The sequence below is a fragment of the Anomaloglossus baeobatrachus genome, chromosome 2 (assembly GCF_048569485.1).
Source record: "Anomaloglossus baeobatrachus isolate aAnoBae1 chromosome 2, aAnoBae1.hap1, whole genome shotgun sequence".
NCBI classification, from domain to species: Eukaryota; Metazoa; Chordata; class Amphibia; order Anura; family Aromobatidae; genus Anomaloglossus; species Anomaloglossus baeobatrachus.
The window spans coordinates 494,319,220-494,345,760 of NC_134354.1; the positions used below are offsets into that span (position 1 = coordinate 494,319,220).

The 26,541-nt window shown below is 43.6% G+C and overlaps 1 protein-coding gene across 1 annotated transcript in view; it reads left to right on the plus strand.

Annotated features, from left to right (window-relative positions):
* LOC142289861 (uncharacterized) overlaps positions 1-26,541 on the plus strand; it is a 169,448-nt gene that overhangs the window by 42,371 nt on the left and 100,536 nt on the right. The window contains exon 4 of the mRNA XM_075333808.1: positions 25,231-25,413. Coding sequence (XP_075189923.1) covers positions 25,231-25,413 — 183 coding nt within the window. The remainder of the gene's footprint in view (positions 1-25,230; positions 25,414-26,541) is intronic.

Genomic DNA, 26,541 nt, shown 5'->3' on the forward strand with positions numbered 1-26,541 from the left:
TTATTTTTTGCGTCTCGAGCTGACGTTTATAATGGTACCATTTTTGCGCAGATGCTACGTTTTGATCGCCTGTTATTGCATTTTGCGCAAAACTTGCGGCGACCAAAAAACGTAATTTTGGCGTTTGGAATTTTTTTGCCACTACGCCGTTTACCAATCAGAATAATTGATTTTATATTTTGATAGATCGGGCATTTCTGAACGCGGCGATACCAAATATGTGTATATTTATTTATTTTTTAACCCTTTAATTTTCAATGGGGGGAAAGGGGGGTGATTTGAACTTTTAGGTTTTTTGTTTTTTTTTTATTTTTTAAAACTTTTTTTTTTACTTTTTTTTTTTATTTTACTAGTCCCCCTAGGGGGCTATAGCAATGAGCAATCCGATCGCTGATCGCTATCTGCTGATCACAGCAATACCGCTGTAATCAGCAGATTCACTCACTTTGGTTTTCCCTCTGCTCTCGGCCGAGGGAAAATGAAAGTGAAAGATCATAGCAGCAGGCGTCATCACATGACCCTGTGCTACGATGGCAACCACCGATAGTCACGTGATAACACACGTGACTTCCGGTGGGGGCGGCGGTAAGTAACAAACATGGCCGCGCGCATTTAAATCTTGCTGCCAGACTTTGGCAGCAAGATTTAAGGGGTTAATGGCCGCGGGTGGAAGCGATTCCACCCGCGGCTAGCAGGCACACATGTCAGCTGTTGAAAACAGCTGATATGTGTGCCGATCCACGCCGCCTGCCCGCGGCAGGGGGCGGGGCTTAACGGGACACGATCCTGGACGGATAGATCCGTCCAAGGTCGTGAAGGGGTTAAACATGTACGTGTACAGTAATGGCGCATTTGGTGATGTCATGATATCATGTTTACGGGATTACCCAGAATGCTCCAAAGCCTCATCACAATCAGAAGGTCTGGTCTTATGTAAGAAGCTGGGGAATTTTACCATGAGTGGCAGTAATCATAAGATGCGGCAAGGACTTGATGGATAATCTTGAGGTGTGGAAGGGGTGTAAAGGTGAGCAATAACATAAGTATAAGCATTTTTTTTTTAATTTTTACATGTGATGTTTACTATTCTGTGGGGTCTCACAACATTCAATTAGAGAAAATACCTTCTCTGTGATTGGGATTTCCTAAGAAAATCCTCATGAGCAAGTGAATTAAAATTTTGCCTGAGCAACTCATCTCTTTCATCCATATATTCTATATTTGACCATTTAATTTCAATGGCAGCTTAGATAATATTACATTTTCCTTGTAGCAGGTATATGGCCCATCACAAGTTCCTCTGGAGAAAGTCACAGGTTCCTCTGGTAATATCAAGGAAAAAAAAAGGATTTCTATTGCTGAAAATACAATGATTAATGTGTCCATACCAAAAGGGGCTATGTTGATCAGCTTCCCCCATTATTCTTTATTTACACAAAAAAATTAACTCAGTGGACAAATAAAAAGTGGAGTACCAGCTCCACATACAAGGTATGTCAGCAATGAAAATAATTTATTTCTATGCTAAAATGTCCCCCACCCACCCAAAGGTCTCAAAAAACAAGTTCCAGCTTACCACTCCTCTGCATAGAATTCCATTTGGGTTGGTGCACGGTATCTGTGGTTGGCATTCACAGCTGACATAATCATTAGAAAAAAAAACAGGGAGGGAAACAAATCCAGCACCATTGTCTTTAAAAATCTTAAGTTTATTGGGTCACATTAAAAAAAATGTTAGTGGATCAACAAAATCTCTCCATATGCCTTTCCACGCCTTACACGTATCAGAGAAAAAACTCCTTAATCATAGGCAAATACCCTATAATTTGCCTATGATTAAGGAGTTTTTTCTCTGAAATGCATAAGGCGTGGAAGGGCATATGGAGAGATTTTGTTGATCCATTAACATTTTTTTTAATGTGACCCAATAAACTTCAAGATTTTTAAAGACAACGGTGCTGAATTTGTTTCCCTCCCTGTTTTTTCTTCTAACGATTACACCCAAAGGTCTATTAAGGTCTTATGGGGTGGCATAGTATGTGAAATAAATGAAAAAAAAATAAATAAAACTAATAAAAAGATACACCACCAATCCACACTGTTGGTTCTACCCCTGCAGAAACAAATCTGAAAGGTGAGAGCAATGAAAAATGTTTCTATCATTCCTTGTGTTTGTAAAAAAAAATTGAAAAAGAAATGCATATTTCCTAATTTTATTTTCATTTTAATCCTGATATCAGCAACAAAAAAGGAATTTAAAAATTACCCAAAAATTATGCATTATGTATCATATAAAAGGGAAAAAAACTATTTAAACATTCGAAAAAATATTTTTTTAGAACTCTTAAAAGCACCAGTCTAATAAAAAGGAATAATGTGCTTGGTCGGGGATGGAGCAAAATGGCCTAGTTCGGAACTGGTTAATCTATGAAATGCAATCATTTTGCCGTCGACCCAATATAAAAACACTGGGTTGAATTCCTGCCACTTACTCTTAGTAATGAATTGGGCTAATGAATGTTAGTAAATGGTAAGAATTGGTGAACAGCTGCATCAAGGCAGGTAATGCAGCTTAGATTTAATTGGTAGCAGGTATTGGAGGGCTGTATTACTTTAATTGGTGAGGGTCTTTCTAAATAGAATGGACAAAGTATAATGGACAAATTGTGCTATACAATAGCATTTAGGCTGGGATTGTATGCATTTGTTAATCTGCTGAGGAATGAGGCAATTCTAAACAATTTTCTCAGTGAAATCAACTCCAGAAAGCTTGTCCCTTTTGTTCTCTTTTGGGAAAATGCAAGATTGAAACAGAAAATACCTTTACCAAGGCAATCATATGCCACGTGTGGAAAGCGGATACAGCTGTAAAGTATGAAAAGGGGATCTTTGTAGGATAATAAGGGATGGAGAAAAGAGATAAAGCTTGGGATAAGAGTCGGCTTGTCACCGCATCCAAAAGAGAAATAAAGTGATGACATTTACAGTGACAGATGAGACCGTAAATAGAACTCAGGACAATTTGATGTGGGATACTTGATATTTAAAAGAAAGGGCTTTGATAATTAAAAGTAGAGTTGCATTAAACTGTTATGCATGTCATTAAGTGACAGAAGGGAACTGGGGCCTTTTTAAAAGTTAATGATGCATGTGGATTAGTTCAGAAGTTTTTTTTCCCACAAAGTGTCATGAAAAAACCCATAATAATTAATTGAATAAATTCCTCTTTCAAAAAGAAATAAGGTTTTTCTAAACATTATCGCAATGGAATCAACTGACAGAATTTAATATATTTTATTTTTTACATTTTTATACATAATTGATGATCATAGTTTTAGAACTTAAATTGTTGCCTTAATGCAGTTTTTGCCAACACTTTGTCATTTGTCGTTGTTGGCCATATAACTTTTCACCAAACCAATCCAAGTTGTTAAATGTCACTGGGGTTAACAGTGTTATTGCAGCTGATTCTTTACTAGTACATTTTACTCTTGTATATTTTGTTACAAGTGGGAAAACGGGAAGGATTGGATGTCCCCTAGGGTCCATGTAGGCCCTCTGGTAGGAGGAGACAAACAAAATGAAGTATAAAGACAGTGTTCAGCAAGCTTTCCCAAGATCCCCAGGTGGTTTCATTTATTACTTAATGTTGAAAATGAGACTGATTCAGCTTTCTTCTCTTGCTGTAAGAGCTGAATTATCTTTCCTTTGCTATTGTTTGCTGCTGAAGCTAAGAGGACAGAACTGTAACCTACTTCAAGAATTCTTTGTTAATAAAGCCACTTGTTTTCCCTAAGTCTGCTTTTTAGAGTAAGGAGAGAATTTATTTCAAATCGTTATACAGTATTTCCGTAAAGGTTCATTTTATACACTTTAAAACTTTCATTATATCTCTCTAAAAATATATTGAAAGAATAAAAAAAAACAGGATAATAAAAATAATAATATATTATTTCTAACATTTAAAAAAAAATAAACAAAAAAACCCTTAAGCTTTTTGTTGCAAACCCAGTCACTTATGGAAATATTTAAAAGTATATGGAAGTCTTAAGCAAATGTAATATATAAATCACTATTAAAAGTTATAAAATTGCTTTAAGTATATATTACTGAATTTTGAAGAATAATAATGGAGCATTCAAATAGCGTATCAATTGTGAATTTAAGGAAACCTTGCTATGTAAAGGACTAATATCATTACAATAAAACCAACGTTTTTGATTTATAACTATGCCAAAATTTATCTGTGTACACTACAGTTTCATTCAGGCAATTCATTTACTTTCCATTTGCTTTAGATGATTAAAAATCAATTTCAAGTGAATATAATTTTCATTCTAAATGTTTAAATATCTGTCCTATTTGAAACAAACCCAATTCTAATAGTTTAAAATTACACAAAATTTTGTAATTTTAAATTGATACTTAAAATTGACATGGAGAGACTCAGCTGTAGGTTTTAAATAATGGTGTAGTTCACTCAGGTGTTGGATTCACAGCCAGAGATATGAGAACCTGGGGCTCGATGTTTGGAGTTCGGGTTCAAAAACCGACTACCAAAAAAACAAAGTTCAGGTTCACAGTTCAAGTGAGTTAAAAATATAGATGAGCGAACCAGAGATTCGATGATCGGAGTTCGGAAACTGACTACTAAAAAAATAAAAAAAAGTTCGGGTTCGACATTCGAGTGAGTTACAAGTGCAAACCACTCAAGTGAGCAACACTGTGCTTGGTTATGATTGATGCTCAGCCCTGTACGAGCCATGTGCAGTGTTTGAACTGCTCGCACTTGGGGTAAAATCATCGTGATCAGATGTAGTGCATACACAAATTTTTTTTTTTCAAAAACCCCACCAACTTTCCCCCGGAAGTGTTTTGCCTATGACTAGCTGCATATGGGTGGAGCCACAAAATGGCCAAATACAGACATCTATTGAGGTTTGGATCAAGTCAGAGTCACAAAAACAATCTGTTTTAAGGTTCGACTGTAGCTGCCAAACCGAACTTCCAAGGGTTTGCTAATCTCTAGTCATAGCCACTTTGCTCTTTACTGATATATAATGTCCTCCAAACGCCTCAACTTTAGAGGGTTTGGTGTAGAGAAATTGGGGAGTAGAATCTCATCTACTCTTTATGGCCAATATATTATAGGCAATATAAAAATAGTCTCTTTTCACTCGGAAGGTGAGTTAAGGCAAACTAATAGGTACTGAGCCTACCAAAGGAAAAAAATACATGTAAGATGCAAGTTGTACAATTATCAGGCAATACTCATTTGTATACTGATATGTATACCTATATGTAGATAATAAATATTTATTGTTATTGTAAATATAACAACTAATGGACAACTTAGAGTAAATATCCTATCCACCATGATATAAGATAAATATAAGTGTTAAGATGCAAGAATTATAATATACACTAATATTCCATTTTCAGATGACCAAATTATGCAAAAGACATGTCCATATAATATAAGATAGAATGATGCATTAAGTACATGCTACCTTGTATGATTCTTTTTGTACTTAAATCTCACTGAACACATCCAGGATGTAATTGATCGGCAATTGCAAAGGGACCTACCAACAGTGGATCCTAATAATTTGTGTCCGCAAGAGCATCCAACATAGCAGAACATTCCCCAGAAATCCATTGAATTGTTAGCATTCCAAGATATTTAAGTGCACCTATTTGTGCACATGGTGTTCATACTCAATACCTAATAAATCAGGATTTTTTTTTAAATACTGTATTTTTTATCATCTGCATAATATGAACAAGTCTATTAATCCTTAATTCCTCAACTTTCTCTTCTTAGTATTGCTATTTCAATGTTGAGTGTAGTTAATGAAGTTAAAGGAGTATTCTCATCTCATCTCCAAGATCCTATACCAATATATAGTATAATAGGTGTAATAATGATAATATTAAAGTGAACCTGTCAGGTGCAATATGCACCCAGAGCCACGAGTAGTTCTAGGTTCATATTGCTAATCCCTGCCTAACCGTCCCAGTATACACTAATATAGATAAGGGATCTTTAGAAAAAGTATGTCAAAAGATCCTTTATGATATGCTAGTGAGGCCAGCGAGTAGTCACAATGGTGTTACGTCCCTTGGCCTGGTCGGTCCACATAGCATATTAGCACACCCCTGTGGGCGTACTAACAAGCTAATGAATGCTCAGCTTCGCCGCACATACCTAATTACTCTTGATGGCGGCCAGCTGAGGATGGATGCGCACTGGGCATGATCCGGAGTACCCAGCACTTCCGATGATGTGCACTGTACCTCATTGAAGCTTACACCCGGCATCAGTTTAGTGCGCATGATCGGAAGTCCCAGGGACTCTGGATCATGCCCAGTGCACAACTATCCTCCTATGGCCGCCATCAAGAGTGATGAGGTATACGTGCCTCGCTATGCAATCATTAGCATGTTAGTACACCCACAGGGACATGCCAGCATGCTATTTGGGACGACCAGGCCAAGGGAAGTAATGCCCTTGCGACTAGTCGCTGGTCTCATTAGGATATAAGAAACAATCTTTTCAAATATTTTTTCTAAAGATTAGTGATGAGCGAGTACTAAAAAGCTCGGGTGCTCGAAGCTCGGGCCGAGCATCCCAAGATACTCGTGTACTCGGGCCGAGCAACGAGCCCAATGTTATCCTATGGGAGACCCGAGTATTTTTGTGAAATGACCCCCCGGCAGCATGGAGAAACCCTAAAAATGTCACAAAAGTCTCAGAAGAGTGCTCAAATGACATGGCAACAGCATGGGGAAGACCCCTTGAAGCATTTATCACTCAAAAGTCACAGCTGTGAACAATTTTGTCCGCGTTTCACGCCATTTTTACGGACTCACCAGAAAACCTTCCAAAATGACCCCAAAATGATTTTTCATGGCAGAAATGTTAAGGGCACATACCCAATAGTGAGATAGAGCTGGTGTATGTTACTTTTTGAGATTAATACATGAAAGATTTTATGTGAAAACATTGTGTGGCACTCCGATGTCCCTGAGAAGAGACGTACATGAAGGCCTCTTGAGTCTAATGTGCCCATTTTGAGGAAGTGAGTCTTTGTAGTATTTTCCTTTGCCAGGGCAGTCCAAAATTGTGAGGTTCACCAATGCCCCTGCATAGAGACGTGCATGAGGGCCTGTAAACCTGAAGTGCCCATTGGAAGGAAGTGGGTCTATTGTAGTATAGCCCTTTGGCAGGGCAGCCAAAAATTGGGAGGCTCCACGTTGTCCCTGGATAGAGACGTGCATGAGGGCCTGTAAACCTGAAGTGCCCATTGGAAGGAAGTGGGTCTATTGTAGTATAGCCCTTAGGCAGGGCAGCCAAAAATTGGGAGGCTCCACGTTGTCCCTGGATAGAGACGTGCATGAGGGCCTGTAAACCTGAAGTGCCCATTGGAAGGAAGTGGGTCTATTGTAGTATAGCCCTTTGGCAGGGCAGCCAAAAATTGGGAGGCTCCACGTTGTCCCTGGATAGAGACGTGCATCAGGGCCTGTAAACCTGAAGTGCCCATTGGAAGGAAGTGGGTCTATTGTAGTATAGCCCTTTGGCAGGGCAGCCAAAAATTGGGAGGCTCCACGTTGTCCCTGGATAGAGACGTGCATGAGGGCCTGTAAACCTGAAGTGCCCATTGGAAGGAAGTGGGTCTATTGTAGTATAGCCCTTAGGCAGGGCAGCCAAAAATTGGGAGGCTCCACGTTGTCCCTGGATAGAGACCTGTTAGGTTCTTAGTCCCTCCGTGCTTGCATTTAAAAACCGCACGTGTGTGCCTGTTGGTGGCAGCTTTCCGCTGCACTTGTGTGCATTTTGCAAAAACTTGGATATAACGCACAAGTCTAGTGAATACACATCAGCACAGCATTGCAAAATGCGCAAAGGCGTTGTCAACGAACAAGGAAGTGGACGTGATGGTGGTGCAGGCAGAGACCGAGGTCGTGTGCAAGCTCTAATTTCGCCACAACAAAGGGCCACATCTACTCGCTCGCACGTCCTGTCCCAAATTCTTGGGGACCGCAGCAGTACACCGCTCTTGAACCAAGACCAGTGTCAACAGGTTGTTAGTTGGATAGCGGATAATGCTTCCAGTCAGATTGGCACCACCACAAACACTCTGTCTTCCACACGGTCAAGTGTCAGTAGCCGTGATACTGCACCGCACATTTTGGAACCTGATCCTCCTTCCTACCACCAGGCCGAATACACGTCCACGGACATTACTGATCCCACACTTGGACACTCGGAAGAGCTGTTCGTTCACGTTTCCATTCACACATTCTGGCCTCTCGCCAGCTCCTGTTGAAGTGGGTCATGAGGAGATCGTATGTACAGATGCCCAAATATTTCAGCAGCCATTTTCTCACGAAGTTGGCAACGTGTCTCAACAAGGGGTGGACGATGATGAGACACAATTGTCAGGAAGTCAGGAGGAGCAGGGTGCGGAAGACGAAGACGACGTGGTGGCTGATCCAGTAACTGACCCAACCTGGCAGGAGGATATGCAGAGCGAGGACAGCAGTGCACAGGGGGAGGGAGGCGTAGCATCCCAACAGGCAGTAAGAAGCAGGGTGGTGGCCCCAGGCAGACGTCAGGCAACTGTTCCCCGGAACAACACGACACAAGGTGCCTGTACAAATGTTAGGTCTTCCCGAGTCTGGCAGTTTTTTAAGTTGGCTCCAGATGATTCTAAAAAGGCCATTTGCAACACCTGCCGTGCCAGCATCAGCAGGGGTACCAAAACTAGCAGCCTGACCACCACCAGAATGATCAGGCACATGTCAGCCAAGCACCCGACTTTGTGGGATGTACAACAGAGTCGAGGAGCAGTGCTTGCTGATGTCACTGCTACATCTTCGCTTGTTGAGCATGCGAGCCAATCCCCTGTCCATGCTGCCCGCGAACAAGCCTCCTCCGGCCCTGCACCTCTGCGTTGCCCACGCAGAAATAACACCATCATCAAGCACGTCCTTGTCCCAGCGCAGCGTTATCCATTCAGCAAACCTTTGAACGCAGGCGCAAATACACTGACAACGCCCCACATGCCACACTTCTAAATGCTAACATTTCGCGACTGCTTGTGCTGGAAATGTTGCCTTTTAGGCTGGTTGAGACAGAAGCATTCCGCGACCTGATGGTGGCAGCTGTCCCACGTTACTCGGTCCCCAGCCGCCACTATTTCTCCCGGTGTGCCGTCCCCGCATTGCATAACCACGTGTCACAAAACATCACACGTGCCCTGAACAACGCTGTTTCACCCAAAGTCCACCTAACCACAGGCACGTGGACAAGTGCATGTGGGCAAGGCCGCTACATCTCGTTGACGTCACACTGGGTTAATATTGTGGAAGCTGGGACCCAGTCTGAGCGAGGGACGTAACACGTCCTTCCCACACCAAGGTTTGCAGGCCCTACCTCAGTCAGTGTTTCACCCACACTCTACAGCTCCGGAATGTCATGCTCCTCAGCCTCCTCCTCCTCCTGCGCATCCTCATCCACTTTACCCTCCACACCAGTCCCAAGCTGGAATTGTCGCGGGCGGAGGAGGGGACGCTGCGCTCTCCCACTGCTCGGGTCCGGCTGCCGCTGCTCTACGGCTGCTGCTGCTCGGTGGCTCGAGCGATGGCCGGATCCCGGAGGCTCGAGTGGCGCTCCTCGCCCGTGAGTGAAAAGGGGTGGTTTGGGTTTTGGGGATATTGTCCGTGACGCCACCCACGGTTGTGGTGATTGTGTGGACACCACCGCTGCTCTGGACGGGTATCCCGGGAGCCTGTGACAGGGAGCAGCTTTGTTGTTATTTCTCCCCTCCGTGGGTAGGGGGGTTGGTTGTCCCGGGGCCCGGTGATGGGGTAGAGATGGATGACAGGCGGGTAGCGGGGCCTGATGAGGTGCAGGGTCGCAGGGGCAGCGCTGTGCCGCACGGCACGGAGGTACTCACTCAGCCCAATGATGATGACACAGTTCACGGTAAAACAAGTGGCTGGATGGACGGGTCCCTCGGACGGCTGCGGTTGTTCCTCCCTGCAGGTTAGTGATGACTGTCTCTCCCTGCACCTAAGTTCAGTGTTAATAGTGATGGTTTCCCACCGGTAACCTGCTCCCCGACCTGGATATGGGCCGGAGGAGACCCTTTTGCCCACAGGCGCTGGCCCTGGGAGACGGTTGCCCTTGGCGGTGGCGGTGTCTCCCCTTCACGGTTGGACGGTTGCCTTCTATCGTGACTTGGCTGTTTGGAAACCCTGAGGTCCCCTTCACTAACGGATTTGGCAAATTCACGGCGACACCAAGCCTTGCCGGGATCCGAAAGGCCCCTGCCAATGGTGCTGTATTCTCTTTGTATACCGGTCCGGAACGGCCGGGTCACCACCCGTCCACGGTCCTTACGGCAGACTCCAATCGGCCTCCACTGCAGACGGTCACCACATCCTGCCAACCTTGCTGTCCTGTCCGGGCCACACACCCGGACCAACTTCAGGCTCTTTGCTGTCATTTTTCTCCTCTCTACTACTTTCCTCCTTCCACTTCCTTAGCTTAACTCTCACTGCCTGTGTTTTCCCTCCTCCTTGGTGAGTGGAGACCAACCGCCTGGCTCCACCCCCTGGTGTGGACAACAGCCCCTGGGGAAGGCAACAAGGATTTTGTGTTTTGACTATGATATGCCTGCAGGGAGTGTGGGGTGTGTAAGTGTTGTGCTCTGTGGCCCCTGGCTTGTCCAGGGCGACACAGAAGCACTGCAGCACTGCCTCGGCGAAGCGGCAACAGGCTGTGCTGAAGCTAATCTGCATAGGTGACAAACCCCACAATGCAGAAGAGGTGTGTACAGCTCTGAAACAGCAGGCAGATCACTGGCTCACACCTCTGAACCTAAAGCCAGGAAAGGTTGTGTGTGACAATGGCCGGAACCTGGTGGCGGCTTTGAGGCGAGGCCAGCTGACACATGTTCCATGCGTGGCCCATGTGCTCAACCTCGTGGTTCAGCGGTTTCTAAAGTCATACCCAGAGCTGTCTGATCTGCTGGTAAAAGTTCGCCGCCTGTCTGTACATTTTCGAAAGTCACCTACTGCTTCAGCCGGCCTTGCCGGCTTTCAGCGCCTTTTGCATCTTCCGGCTCACAGACTGGTGTGTGATGTCCCCACGCGTTGGAATTCAACTCTGCACATGTTGGTCAGGATATGTGAGCAGAAGAGGGCAGTTGTTGAGTACCTGCATCACCTAAGCCGTAGGGAAATGGGTCAAACTCCACACATAACACCTGAGGAGTGGAGATGGATGTCCGACCTATGTACCATCCGCCAAAACTTTGAGGACTCCACCAAGATGGTGAGCGGCGATGACGACATTATTAGCGTCACCATACCGCTTCTCTGCCTTCTAAAATGGTCTCTGCTCAAAAAACAACCATGATGCATTTCAGGCGGAGCGCGATGAGTTTGAGCAAGAAACAGTAGTGGGTGTGGGTGATAACACACAGCCCAGCCTCGTCTCATCACAATGTGCAGTGGAGAACTATGACGAGGAGGAGGATGAAGACATGGAGCAACTCTCTGGCCAAATTGAGGATATGACATGCAGTCATATCCTCGGTTCAGCGTGGCTGGCCAGAGGACAGGGTAGATGAGGAGGAGGAGGAGGAGGAGAAGGAGGAGGAGGAGGAGGACAGCATGTTCAGTCATCGTGTTGGTCAGGATACTGAAGTGATGGCTGTTAAGAGTCTGGCACACATGGCTGACTTTATGGTAAGCTGCCTGTCTCGTGACCCTCGCGTTAAGAACATCTTTGCCGACAGTCATTACTGGTTGGTAACACTGTTACACCCACGCTACAAGGAGAACTTTATGTCTCTTATTCCCGAGGCGAAGAGGTCAGGCAAAATGCAGCAGTTCCAGAAGGCCATAGTCACGGAAGTAGGCAAAGCATTCCCCTCACAAAACGCTAGCGGCATAGGTCAGGAATCAGTGGACAACCAAGGCGTACAGCCGAGAGGGGCAGAAGTCCAATACGCCAGAGGTAGGGGAACAGTCTTTAAGATGTGGGACAGTTTTCTCAGGCCCTCACATACCACAGCCCCTGAGGTGCGGGGTAGTGCCACAAAAAATCCTAAGTTTGCCCAGATGCTCAAGGAGTACCTTGCAGATCAAACAACTGTACTCCGACATTCCTCTGTGCCTTACAATTAATGGGTATCCAAGCTGGACACGTGGCATGAATTGGCTCTCTACGCCTTCGAAGTCCTGGCATGCCCTGCCGCTAGCGTTTTGTCAGAGCGTGTTTTTAGTGCCGCAGGTGGAATCATTACAGATAAACGCACCTGCCTGTCAACTGTAAATGTTGACAGGCTGACTCTGATCAAGATGAACAAGGGTTGGATTGGGCCAGACTTCACCACACCACCAGCAAATGAGAGCGGAATTTAAAGTTTGCCATGTACCTACACTCACCCATGCGTACACACTTCTGGACTTTGGCTAATCGCTGGACTGCTCCTCCTTCTCCTCATGCGCCATCATGATGACCGTTACAATAGTTAGGCCGTTGTTTCAGGTATACCCCCAGTGGTAAATTTTTTCGACCATTCTTTCAGAATGGACATTACAACGACAGGCGACCCGCTCCTTTGCAATGGGAACAATGTTTTGAGGCTCTTATGCACATCTCTATCCAGGGACAATGTGGAGCCTGACGCTGCCACCGACTGCAACACACACGTGCGGTTTTTAAATGCAAGCACGGACGCAATAAGAACCTAACTGGTTTTTAGGAGCGACAAATACTGAGAAGTCTGACACTATCAGCCACTGCTGACTGACGTGTATTATACACTAGACTTGTGCGTTATATAATAGTTTGTGCAAAACGTGCACCTGTACGCTGCCACCGACAGACACACACATGCTGTTTTTAAATGCAAGCACGGTCGCAATAAGAACCTAACTGGTTTTTAGGAGCGACAATTACTGAGAAGTCTGACACTATCAGACACTGCTGACTGACGTGTATTATACACTAGACTTGTGCGTTATATAATAGTTTGTGCAAAACGTGCACCTGTACGCTGCCACCGACAGACACACACGTGCTGTTTTTAAATGCAAGCACGGACGCAATAAGAACTTAACTGGTTTTTAGGAGCGACAATTACTGAGAAGTCTGACACTATCAGCCACTGCTGACTGACGTGTATTATACACTAGACTTGTGCGTTATATAATAGTTTGTGCAAAACGCGCACCTGTACGCTGCCACCGACAGACACACACGTGCTGTTTTTAAATGCAAGCACGGACGCAATAAGAACCTAACTGGTTTTTAGGAGCGACAATTACTGAGAAGTCTGACACTATCTGGACTGTTTTAGACTGTGTACACCAGCCCCAGATATGATGAAGGCTGGTATACGGTCACCACTAGGAATGGCTATATACCCTGCCTGCCTGCCTGTATACTGCTACAATAGTCCTGACAAGGACTCTTCTGGTCACTAGCCTGTATTCAGACCTGGCTATACCCTGCCTGTATATAGCAACAATAGTCCTGAGAAGGACTCTGCTACTGTACTCCGACCTGGCTATACCCTGCCTGCCTGTATACAACTATAATAGTCCTGAGAAGGACTTCTGGTCACACTGTTTGCAGCCCTGCTCCGGAACTAACTATAAAGGGCCGCAAAGCTTTCCCTGAATCAGCGACACTCTCCCTGCACTCACTGTCTGGATAGCTGTGAGCAGAGCCCAGCGCGCCGGCCGGTATAAAGGCTCGGTCACGCTGTGCAGGCCGGCCAATCACTGCAATTCCACAACTAACAGGGCTGTGGCATTGCAGTGGTCTGCCAGCCAATCCCTGCATGAGGGCTGGCTCTGAAAAGAGCGCCAACATGCAGGGATGAAGACCACGAGTATAGCACGAGTATCGCGAGATTACTCGGTCCCCGCCGAGCAGCCCGAGTACAGCGATACTCGTGCGAGTACCGAGTAGTTACAAGCATGCTCGCTCATCACTACTAAAGATCCCTTTATGTATGTCACTATAGCCTGGAACAGTTCGACAGGGATTAGCAATATGCACCCAGAACTGCTCGTGGTTCTGGGTGCATCTGGCACCTGACAGGGTCAGTTTAACAAATACATCCAGTTAGGAATGTAGTATAGCTCTCTTGATTAGCTATGTCACTTACCTCATGTGCAGGGAATTACAGTTGCTTAGGTATCCATAGTTAAGACCACTCATATAGTAACATTTAGTTGCTCGTGGTCATAGCCATGGATGCCTACCCAATCTACTATTAAGCCCCCACAAATGAGGTAAGCGACATAGCTAATGAGGAGACCAATACTACATTTCTAATTGGAGGTATTTGCTAATATTATTACTATTACATGTACTACATTTTTTAATAGGATCTTTTTGATGGGAATACCCCTTTGATGATGTCAAGTTGTTGCAAGTGGGAATAAATAAATGCTAAAACTGTTAAAATGTATGATTTAGGGACAGATGCTTTGATTCCTGGGATGTGTCACTTACGGGGCTGTTTGTTGTAGTTTTAAAAAAATCAATGTTTTATTCTGATGCAGATTTACCAGCTCTATGAATGCTGAGGTCTTTATAGCCCTGACCACACTACAGATTGACAAGTTGCTGTATACACTGTGCATAGGCAGAAAGCTGTCAATCGTTATTAAGTTTGGGATTATACAAAGGTTAATATGGAGGACTACATGGCATCAAGTTTATTATTCTTCTACTGATAATCTTATGCTGAGAAAAAGTGTTTTTTTTTCCAAACCTACATCAAGTAACAGTAAATGACACATGGTTGGAATCATACTCGCTGCCCCTATATTATGGTCCTCAAATATTAGGTGACAAACAGCTTGTTACAGATGCTGTTGGGCATCAATTGCACCATATAATAGCACATTGATAACTAAAGCCTGCTTTACACGTTGCAATTAGTTGTACAATCGCATTTGTGATGTGACACGCCCAGGTTGCATACGGGATCTTATGAGATTACACGTAGGTCGTTCATTTGCTGTCACACGTGCGTTAATAGTCTATGTTAAATTGATCAATTTTGTGTGCGATCCTTTAGGTCATGTGTTCTGTGACGTATGCATTGTGCACCCTTTTTTTTATTTATTGACTTGCCAAGTGTGTGTAATGTGTAGAGATGCGTTTTTACTATGTCATCTACCATTCAGCTCTGCTACATGGCCGCTAACAGCAGACACAGACAGCCATGTAGCAGAGCTGAATGGCAGATGACAGCAGACACAGAAAGAGCCGCACAATCGTAATGAACTCGGGTGAACTTCACCCAACTTCATTGTCATGCTGCGGCTCTGTCTGTGTCACGTCCTGATTAGCGGTCACCAGTGAAGGATTCACCGGTGACCGCTAAACTCCTGAGTGACTGAATTGAGCAGCCCTCTCTCATATACTCACCGATCCCCGGTGGTGCACGGCATTCACACTGCTTCTGCGGCTTTTACTATTTTGATAAATCCGGCCGCCCATTAAACAATCTCGTATTCCCTGCTTACCCCGCCCACAGGCGTCTATGATTGGTTCCAGAGAGACACGCCCCCACGCTGAGTGACAGCTGTCTCACTGTACCCAATCACAGAAGCCGGTGGGCGTGTCTATATGGTGCAGTGAAATAAATAATTAAATAATTAAAAAAAACGGCGTGCGGTTCCCCCCAATTTTAAAACCAGCCAGATAAAGCCATACGGCTGAAGGCTGGTATTCTCAGGATAGGGAGCTCCACATTATGGGGAGCCCCCCAGCCTAACAATATCAGCCAACAGCCGCCCAGAATTGCTGCATACAATATATGCGACAGTTCTGGGACTGTACCCGGCTCTTCCCGATTTGCCCTGGTGCATTGGCAAATCGGGGTAATAATGAGTTATTGGCAGCCCATAGCTGCCAATAAGTCCTAGATTAAACATTTCAGGCGTCTATGAGACACCTTCCATGATTAATCTGTAAGTTACAGTAAATAAACACACACACCCGAAAAATCCTTTATTAGAAATAAAAAACACAAACATATACCCTGGTTAACCACTTTAATCAGCCCAAAAAAGCCCTCCATGTCCGGCGTACTCCAGGATGCTCCAGCGTCGCATCCAGCGCTGCTGCATGGAGGTGACCGGAGCTGCAGCAGACACAGCCGCTCCTGTAACCTCCACGCAGCTAATGAAGACAGCCGCGTGATCGGCTGAGCTGTCAGTGAGGTTACCCGCTGTTACTGGATCCAGCGGTGGATGCAGCGGTGGCCGCGGGTAACCTCAGTGACAGCTCAGCTGATAGCGCTACTCACCTCAGTTGCTGCGTGGAGGTGACCGGAGCGGCGGTGTCTTCTGCTGCTCCGGTCACCTCCATGCAGCAGCGCTGGAAGCGACGCTGGATCATCCTGGATTACGCCGGACATGGAGGGCTTTTTTGGGCTGATTAAAGTGGTTAACCAGGGTATATGTTTGTGTTTTTTATTTCTAATAAAGGATTTTTTCGGGTGTGTGTGTTTATTTACTGTAATTTACAGATTAATCATGGAAGGTATCTCGTGGAGACGCCTGACATGATTAATCTAGGACTTATTGGCAGCTATGGGCTGCCAATAACTCCTTATTACCCCGATTTGCCAATGCACCAGGGCAAATCGGGAAGAGCTGGGTACAGTCCCAGAACTGTCGCATATAATGTATGCGGCAATTCTGGGTGGCTGTTGGCTGATATTGTTAGGCTGGGGGGCTCCCCATAACGTGGAGCTCCGAATCCTGAGAATACCAGCCTTTAGCCGTATGGCTTTATCTGGCTGGTTTTAAAATTGGGGGGGACCGCACGCCGTTTTTTTTAATTATTTAATTATTTATTTCACTGCACAGTATAGACACGCCCACCGGCTGCTGTGATTGGGTGCAGTGTGACACCAGTCACTCAGCGTGGGGGCGTGTCTCACTGTAACCAATCATAGGCGCCGGTGGGTGGGGAAAGCAGGGAATACGAGATTGTTTAATGGGCGGCCGGCTTTTTCAAAACAGTAAAAGCCGCCGGAGCAGTGTGAATGCCGTGCAGCGCCGGGGATCGGGGATCGGTGAGTATGAGAGAGGGGGATAGACTGACATGGACAGATAGAGAGGGACAGAGATAGTGACCGACTGACAGAGATTACTGAATGACAGACATTGTGAGGCACTTCAGAACGCAGCTTTTCAGCTGCGCTCTGAAGCGGACCTTTTTTAAGCTGCGGTGCAGAGCGCACACCTGCGCACATAGCATCAGACACGAAAATTGTATGAGGGATGTCACACGTTACAATTAACTAGGTTTGTGCAACAAAACGCTCAATTCTAGACAAAGATACGATGTGTTTGCGATCAACGGTTTTGCGTTCAATCCTGATCGCACGTAGATGTCACACGCAGATACCTCACAAACGATGCCGGATGTGCGTCACTTACAACTTGACCCCAACGACGGATTGTGAGATATATTGAAGCATGTGTTGGGGGCTTGAGGCTTACAAAATCTACAGACAATTATTGCCCCTGGGACTCAATGTGTTGTGGCACATGCCCCATCCAAATTTTACCTTTTTAGTATACTTCTGATATTATTTTTAGGAAATGTTACATAAAATTGAATTAGATTTTAATAACTACAAGAATTTTGTTTTAATAAATCTAAAGATTTGACCTTCAATAACGGCATTCACCAGTTCAGTTTTCTGTTGCTCAGAAGTGAATGTGAGGTTATCACACAACAACTGGCAGACACAATGTAAAGACCTTCCTAAACTATATACAATAAATAGTTGGGCAAAGATTATACCTTTAATAAAATATATGAGCGGCTAGCTTAATTAAAAAATACTAATAAAATATAGACGTTTCCCAGTGTAAGTTGTAAGAAGAATTAACCTTCAGATTGGAAAGTAGATTTATTATTGTTTTACCTACAAAAAAAGTCCTGGCTTTCAATTCCGATTAGGAAGCCATGTCTCTGTGAGAGATCCATCGTACAACTAATAAAAATCATGAACCCATTTGACTTTGAGGTTCAAAAAAGTGCTACATGCTTTAATAAAGATTATACAATTGATTAAAAATCCCAAATGCATCAACGTATGATAAGTACATGATTAATTACTACCAGGAGCGTAATGCTTGTGGTCATAGTGAGGACAACCGTGACTGCGTCTGTGGAGTTTGGGACTGTCTTCAGCTGAAATGTACAGAATACAGGGTACAGAATGCCTATGGCTTTGTGCACCGCAGTAGCTACATCAGTGGGTTAACTGGGGCGGAGGAGGCAGTCCCTTTTGCCCTTGATGCAGCCAGCAGGGGGGTTCTGTCAGGTTGTCTCAAGCAGCAGTCAGAGGTGTCTTCCAGATGGCTGCAATGTGCCACCTCCTTGAAGTGGGATTCAGACAGTGTTTGAGCTTACTGTCCAGCAATTTTTCTCATCTTTCAGTGTGAGGAGACAGTATGGGGGTACAAAAGAATGAGGTCAAAATTTAGTGGCTGGATAGTGACGGGGTCAGTATAGAGAAAGGGCAGCATTGAGGCACAATGATAGGGCACAACAAGAAGGAGACAACATCATGAGAAGGGGTAGTGTGAGACTGGGGTTCAGTAAAGACACTAGGTCATATTGGGGGACAGTGAGAGTGAGAACACAGTGATAATGGGTCCCAGTATGGAAAGAAGAGCACAGTGGGGGGGTTATATATTTGCAGAAAACATAGTGAGGGGGAATAATTTAGGAGTGCAGCATAAGGACAAATATTTTTATTGAGTACCATAAAAATGGCACTGTTATTTTTAAGAGAGTTGGGATGGGATGTGCTGCAGAAGATAGATATTTGCAGAGTCAAGATGGAGAAGAAAATGAGAATGACTCCAGTCAGAGCAGATGCCATCTCTAAGGTATCTGGTTGTAAATGTTTATTTGTGATGATGACTACATCTCATCAGTACTTGGGTTCCTGTATTGTCCACAGTCTGACTATGACCAATAACCCCAGCATCTCCTTAACATTGTTAAGGACATACTGGGAATTGAGATAAAATTGTATATGGGGCTGAACTGACATTACAATTGATCACTATGGTAAGCTTGTTGATGTATGCATGTACTGATGGTTGTTCTAGTAGTCATGTATTTCAGTAGGTGGTGGTTCTGGTTATTTATTTCTGTACTGATGGTGATTCTGGGGATATATTCCTGTACTGATGATTATTCTGTTGATGTATTCCTGTACTGATGGTTAGTCTAATGATGAACTTATATACTGATGGTGGTTCTGTGGGTTTTTTCTGTACTGATGGTGAAGCTGGTGATGTATTTCTGTGCTGATGGTGGTTCTGGTGATAAATTACTGTACTGATGATGGTTCTGGTGATGTATTTCTGTACTAATCTTGTTTCTGGTGATATCATTCTGTATTGATGATGGTTCTGGTAATGTATTTCGGTACTGATGGTGAGTCAGGTTATGTATTTCTGTGCTGATGGTGGTTTTGGTGATATATTTTTATACTGATGGTGGGTCTAATGAATGATATATTTCTGTACTGATAGTGCTTCTTGTTATGTAATTATTTACTCATGGTGGTTCTGGTGATCTATTTATTTCCTAATGGTGGTTCTGGTCATCTATTGTTGTGCTAATATTGGCAATCATTAGAGATGGGCGAATACTAAAATATTCTAGTCCGGATTATTTGTGCAGAATAATTTCTACTATTCATATATTCATCACGGATAACAAACTCAATGCAAGTCAAAGGGAAACTGAAATAATTTTCCAGAGGACCTTGTATATACAGTACAGACCGAAAGTTTGGACACACCTTCTCATTCAAAGAGTTTTCTTTATTTTCATGACTCTAAAAATTGTAGATTCACATTGAAGGCATGAAAACTATGAATTAAAACATGTGAAATGAAATACTTAAACAAGTGTGAAACAACTGAAAATATGTCTTATATTCTAGGTTCTTCAAAGTAGCCACCTTTTGCTTTGATTACTACTTTGCACACTCTTGGCATTCTCATGATGAGCTTCAAGAGGTAGTCACCAGAAATGGTCTTCCAACAGGCTTGAAGGAGTTCCCAGAGATGCTTAGCACTTGTTGGCCCTTTTGCCTTCACTCTATGGTCCAGCTCACCCCCAAACCATCTTAATTGGGTTCAGGTCTGGTGACTGTGGAGACCAGGTCATCTGGCGTAGCACCCCATCACTCTCCTTCTTAGTCAAATAGCCCTTACACAGCCTGGACGTGTGTTTGGGGTCATTGTCATGTTGAAAAATAAATGATGGTCCAACTAAACACAAACCAAATGAATAGCACGCCGCTGCAAGATGCTGTGGTAGGCATTCTGGTTCTGTATGCATTCAATTTTGAATAAATTCCCAACAGTGTCACCAGCAAAGCACCCCCACACCATCACATTTCCTCCTCCTCCATGCTTCACGGTTGGAACCAGGCATGTACAGTCCATCCGTTCACCTTTTCTACAAAGACACGGTGGTTGGATCCAAAGATCTCAAATTTGGACTCATCAGACCAAAGCACAAATTTCCACTCGTTTAATGTCCATTCTTTGTGTTCTTTAGCCCAAACAAGTCTCTTCTGCTTGTTGCCTGTCCTTAGTAGTGGTTTCCTAGCAGCTATTTTACCATGAAGGCCTGCTGCACAAAGTCTCCTCTTAATAGTTGTTCTAGAGATGAGAAGGTGTGTCCAAACTTTTGGTCGGTACTGTATTTCTGGGAAGGCTTTAAAAGTGGTGAAATGGATGGAAAAGTGTTGAAACTGAAAGGGAACAGCACAGGAAAGATGCCTGGATGCATTTCTGACTCACATTTGGTTCCTGGGAATAATGTTGTCACAGTGTTACTAAGATTAAAGCAGGAGAATAACACTTACTGAGTTTCCCCATGGCTAGCACACTACTTACAGGTCCGCTCATTGGATCTCATGAATATTCTCTTGCTTTTGCGGTGTCACCCTCTCTGCCGGTGTCTGTGATTGGTTGCCCTCACAGTAGTTGTCTAGGTCCCCAAAGTGAAATGTAAAAATAAATAATTAGTTGGAAAAAATAGAGTAGGTTCCCTATAAATGATACCCAGCACAGATAAAGCAGACAGCTACAGACTGCAGCCCCCAGCTGTGTGCATTATCTTGGTTGTGTAACAAAATATAAGGGACCCCATGCGACTTTTTTTAACATTAACTAAATAAATAATTTTAAAAAACGGAGTGTGGTTCTCCCCAAATTTGATACCCAGCCAAGATAAATCAGACAACTGGGGGCTGGTATTCTTAGGCTGGGGAGGCCCATGGATATTAGGAACTCCCTAGACTAAAACTAGTAGCCCAAAGCCACCCCACAATTGGTGCATCCATTATATGCGCCAATTGTGGCACTTCACCCAGCTCATCCCAATTGGCCTGGTGCAGTGTCAATCGGGTAATATATGGGATTGATTTCAGCTATGATTTGTCAAAAATCCCAGCTGCCATCAAGCCCTGGGTTGGTAATGGAGAAGTGCCTATGAGACCCCCATTACCAACCCTGTAAGTAAAAAGAAAAACACAAACACAAAAATATCCTTTATTTTAAATAAAAAAATCACACCCTCTTTCCCCAATTTATTAACTCCAAAAACATCCCCACAGGTCCAACATAATCCATATGAGGTCCCACAACGATGATTGATCTGCTGCTTCCAGAAGCTGCAGTGATGGAAAATGCAACCACTTTCTGCGACTTCTGAGACACACTGAGGGCAGCAGCGGGACCTGACTGTGAGAAGCGGTGATGTCAGTCAGGTCACCGCAGTTCATAGCCAAGTTCACATGGTACCAAGTGTGATGACTAATGAACCCGTTTCTGGATTTACAGACTGCTGGATTGCAGGACACGGTGCCACAGACGTCTGGCAATTTGGCAGTCAGGTCACCCAAGTTTACATTTTGGGCTACCCGCTGACCTCAGTGAAAGTTGAACCCGCTGCTGGATTGCCAGACTGTTGGACTGCTGGAATTGGCTGCACTGCAAACCGGCAGCAGGTTACATTTTCACTGTGAGCAGAGGGCTCAACTTTCATTGGGGCAGCGAGGAGCCACAAGAGTGAACTTTGGTGACCTGACTGCCTTATTGCTGGACTGTTGTACTGCCATTTCCTGCAATATGACAATCTGGCAGTCAGATCACTGGAGGTTACACATCAGGCTTCCTGCTGCCCTCAGTGAAGGTTGAACCCACTGCTCTCAGTGAAAGTGGAACCCGCTGCCGGATTGTTGTGAAGCTGTGTCCCATAATCTGACAGTCAGCAATCCTACAGCAGGTTCCACTTTCACTTACAATAGTGGGTTCAGCTGTCATTGAGGGAAGAGGAATGCCATGAGTGTGACCTCCTGTGACCTGACTGCCAGATTGCAGGACTGCTGTGCTGCTGTGTCCCACAATCCAACTATCCGGCAGTTAGATCACACTGGGGGCTCCTTGCTGCCCTCAGTGAAAGCTGAACCCACTGCTGTCAGTGAAAGTGAAAGTGGAACCCACTACCCGATTTTCATTTGGCCGCGCCCCGCAATCCAACACTCCAGTAACCTGACAGCATATTTCACTTTCACTGAGAGCAATGGGTTCAACTTTCACTGAGGGTAGTGGGGAACCCCAAGTTTGAACACCGGTGACCTGACTGCCAGATTGCGAATCATGGCACCACAGAAGTCAGGCAGTCAGGTCACCGGACTTCACAATCATGACTCCTCGCTGCCCTTAGTGAAAGTTGAACCCACTGTATCAAAGACAGGAATTGTCGAACAGTGTTGCCTTCCTGGCACTTGAGTTTTTCACTTTGCTTATCGGGTTGACACATCACTGGGAGGGCCTGTTGAAGACCCAGCAGTCATGGTGCACATGGGCATAAATGACAAAGAGAGGTAGGTGAATGGTCCTAAAGATGACTTCAGAGAATTAGGCGGTAAACTTAGATTAGGGAGGTAAATATGTTGCTCAGGAGTTGGTATAGGAAGGAGGGTTTGGGTAGTTCGGAGAACTGGGCCAACTTCTCAGTTGGCTACAGGCTCTACGCTAGGGATGAGCTGCACCTTAATGGAAGGGTGCAGCTATGCTAGGGAAAAAAATGGTTAGACGGTTGTAGGAGTGTTTAAAGTGGGGACTGGGACGGAGAATATTTACTGTACAGTAGGGAAAGATAGTACAGATAGTGACCTGGACATAAGTAATTAATTCGGGGGTGACATGGTGAGGGGTTAGTACAGTCAATACACTAAGCAATGCAGAAAAATATATAAAGTGCATGTACACTAATGCCAGAAACCTCACCAACAAATTGGATGAATGAATAATATTAGGAAAAAATTATAATATGGTGGGGATAACGGAGACATGGTTGAATGAGAGTTATGACATGGCTGTTAATTTACAGGAATATAGTCTGTTCAGGAATGTACAAATAAGCGAGAGGGAGGCGTTTGCTTAAATGTAAAATTGTGCCTAAATCCCATCCTATGTGATAATATATGTGAGGCTAATGAAAATGTAGAGTCCCTATAGGTGGAGATAAGGGGAAGGAAAAAGAATAATGAAATACTGATAGGGGTTTGTTATAAGTTTCCAAATATAATGGAAACACCAGAAAATATCCTCATAAAGCAAATAGATGAGGCAGCGAATGAGGGAGAAATCATTATTATGGGGGACTTCAAGCACCCTGAAATAAATTGGGAATCAGAAATTTGCAGGATCAGGAAAGGAAACAGGTTTTTACAACAATGTAAGACAATTAACTTTCACCACTGGTCAAGGACCCAACAAGAAGAGAGACACTGCTAGACCTAATATTAACCCCTTTATCTACCAGCCTGTTTTCATCTTCATGACCCCGCCATTTTTTTATTTCGACCAGTGTCACTTTATGAGGTTATAACTCTGGAATGCTTCAACAGGTCCCAGTGCAGTGGTTTGGAGATTGTTTTTTCGCAACATATTGTACTTCATGACAGTGGTAAATTTAGACCAATATTTTTTTTATAATATTGAGCCATAAAAATGAAAAAAAGACATTTTTAACCACACAAATGTTGCTTTAACCCATAATTTCTCATTTTAGCTAGCGTAACAAGAGAAAATAGACCATACAATTTCTTGTGCAATTTCTCTTGAGTACACCAATACTCCATTTGTGGTGAAAAAATACTTTTCATTCACAGTGCAAAGTGAAGAAGGGAGGAGTGCCAAATCTGTGTTCAGGTTTCATTGGAATGGTTTGTGGGTTTCATGCCACATTGGCAGAGCCCCTGAAGTGCCATAACAGCAGATATCCCACACAAGTAACCATATTTTGCAAACTGCACCCCTTAGTGAATTCATCCAGTGGTTCAGTGAGCATTTTGACACCACAGGTGTGTCACAAAATGTTATGCTATTGGGTGGTGAAGAAAAAATAATTACATTTTAACCACTAAAATGATGGTAATCTGGGGTTAAAACAACTTTCACAAGAGGAATAGGTAAAAATGGCCCCATATTGTGCTACACAATATTTCCTGAACATGGCAATACCCCATATGTGACTATACCGTTATGTTTAGCTGCACCACAGGGCTTGGGAAAGTTTCCAATACTAGTTTGTGGACTCCATTTAAACAGTTCCTAATTGCCAGAGCAACCAAAATGCCCTCAAGTGACAACATTTTGTATATAAACCCCTCTGGGAATTCATCTATGGGTGTAGGGATGATTTAGTCTCTGGAAAACACTCATGGAGTCAAACGCATTGAATATTGCAGAATTAAGAATTGCAAATAAGCCTTTGGTGTGCCCAGTGCATTTTTCTGCCAGTACATAGTGCTCAGCTTGTGCTTTTGGAAATCTACACTCTGTAAATTAAGTGGGCTCTCCTCACTACAATAATGTCAAACACGTGGACATTAACTGTAGTTTAGGCACCTTTTGAGGCTCAGAATGGAGGGAAGAATTTGGATTTAGAAGTGCAGATTTTGCTGAATTTCTTTTTGGACAGGGGGAGAAGTAACACTTTTCCAGAGCCTTTGTGCTACCAGTAACATGGAAACCACCTATATTTCCATTAACAGATGAGTGGAGGTTTGTGTTTTTGTGGGATGATTTGAATGCTATTTGGTGTTAATTTTGGTACAGAACATTTTGGATCAGTTCATGTTTATCTTACTTTCTATGCTGAGCAATTACATCGGAGTTTTCATCTACATCTCTGATATACGTGATTTAGGTGAAACCCCCTACGGATCCATTCACTATAATGAGGCAGCAGAGTTGCTCCAGGCTCCAGACTCCATTCGTTCTCTGTTCAACAGAACAGAGGTATTAGTGTGCACTGAGACTTGAGTGGTTGGTTGTGTACAATATATTTTTCTATTAGACCCAATTGACTATACCTGAAGAAGGAAAGTGATGGGGAGGAAAAGGGAGAGCCGCCGAGGAATGGGGTCATCAGTTAAGTAAGGATGTACTCCATTGGCAGGTAGAAATATATTCAACCAGGGCGAGAAAAGAAAGAAAAGTCCCTTTTCTCTCTATTGTAGTAATTATTTAGAGTATTAACAAATAAATCCTCATCCCACTTTGTCTAGTGGTATCATAGAATTTGGTTGGGGAATTCATAGCAACCTTCACTGTGTGCAATAATTTTAGCTTTTCTTTGGTTTTGTTTTGGTTTGATTTTTTAATGTATATTAATAAAGTGTAAATTTCATAAATTAAACATTAGGTACATGCTGTTACAATTGGCTACTATCACACTAAGAGCGCTATTTTACAAAATAAAGATCTTTTCATCACTGAAATTTGAAGGCAATAGTTTGCTATTTTTCTGCCAACACATGAGGGCTTGTTTTTTGCAGGATGAGTTGTGAGTTGGCGTTTTATTGGTACCATTTTGACGACATAATATTTTTTGATCGCTTTCTATTCTACGTTTTGTGAGGCAGAATAATGAAGGAACAGCAATTCAGGAATTTTTTCTGTTTGTTTTTTTAAGCTATTGACAAAGTCTTAAAAGTGATAAGATATTTATTCTTTGAGTCAGTGCGATTACAGCGATACCACAATTATAAAGATTTTTATGTTTTGCAGCTTTTACACCATAAAAACAATTTTATAGAAAAAAAAGTTTTTGCATTGCTGTATTCTAAAAACTATAGCTTTTTTATTTTTTTTTGCTGATGCAGCTATTTTGTGGCTTATTTTTTTGCGGGACAAGATGATGTTTTCAGTGGTACCGTTTTTATATATTTATCACGGATAGCACACGGAGAACACACATGCGCCATAAACACGGCACACAGAGGAAAATTTGCACCTTTGACACGTCTGTGAAAAACGTGCGTGATTTTCACAGACATGTGAAGGGGGCCTAACACAGATTTAGACAAATTGTGAACAATATATGAGAAAAAGGTCTTTTGTGTACATAAAAAAAGTCTTAGAGAT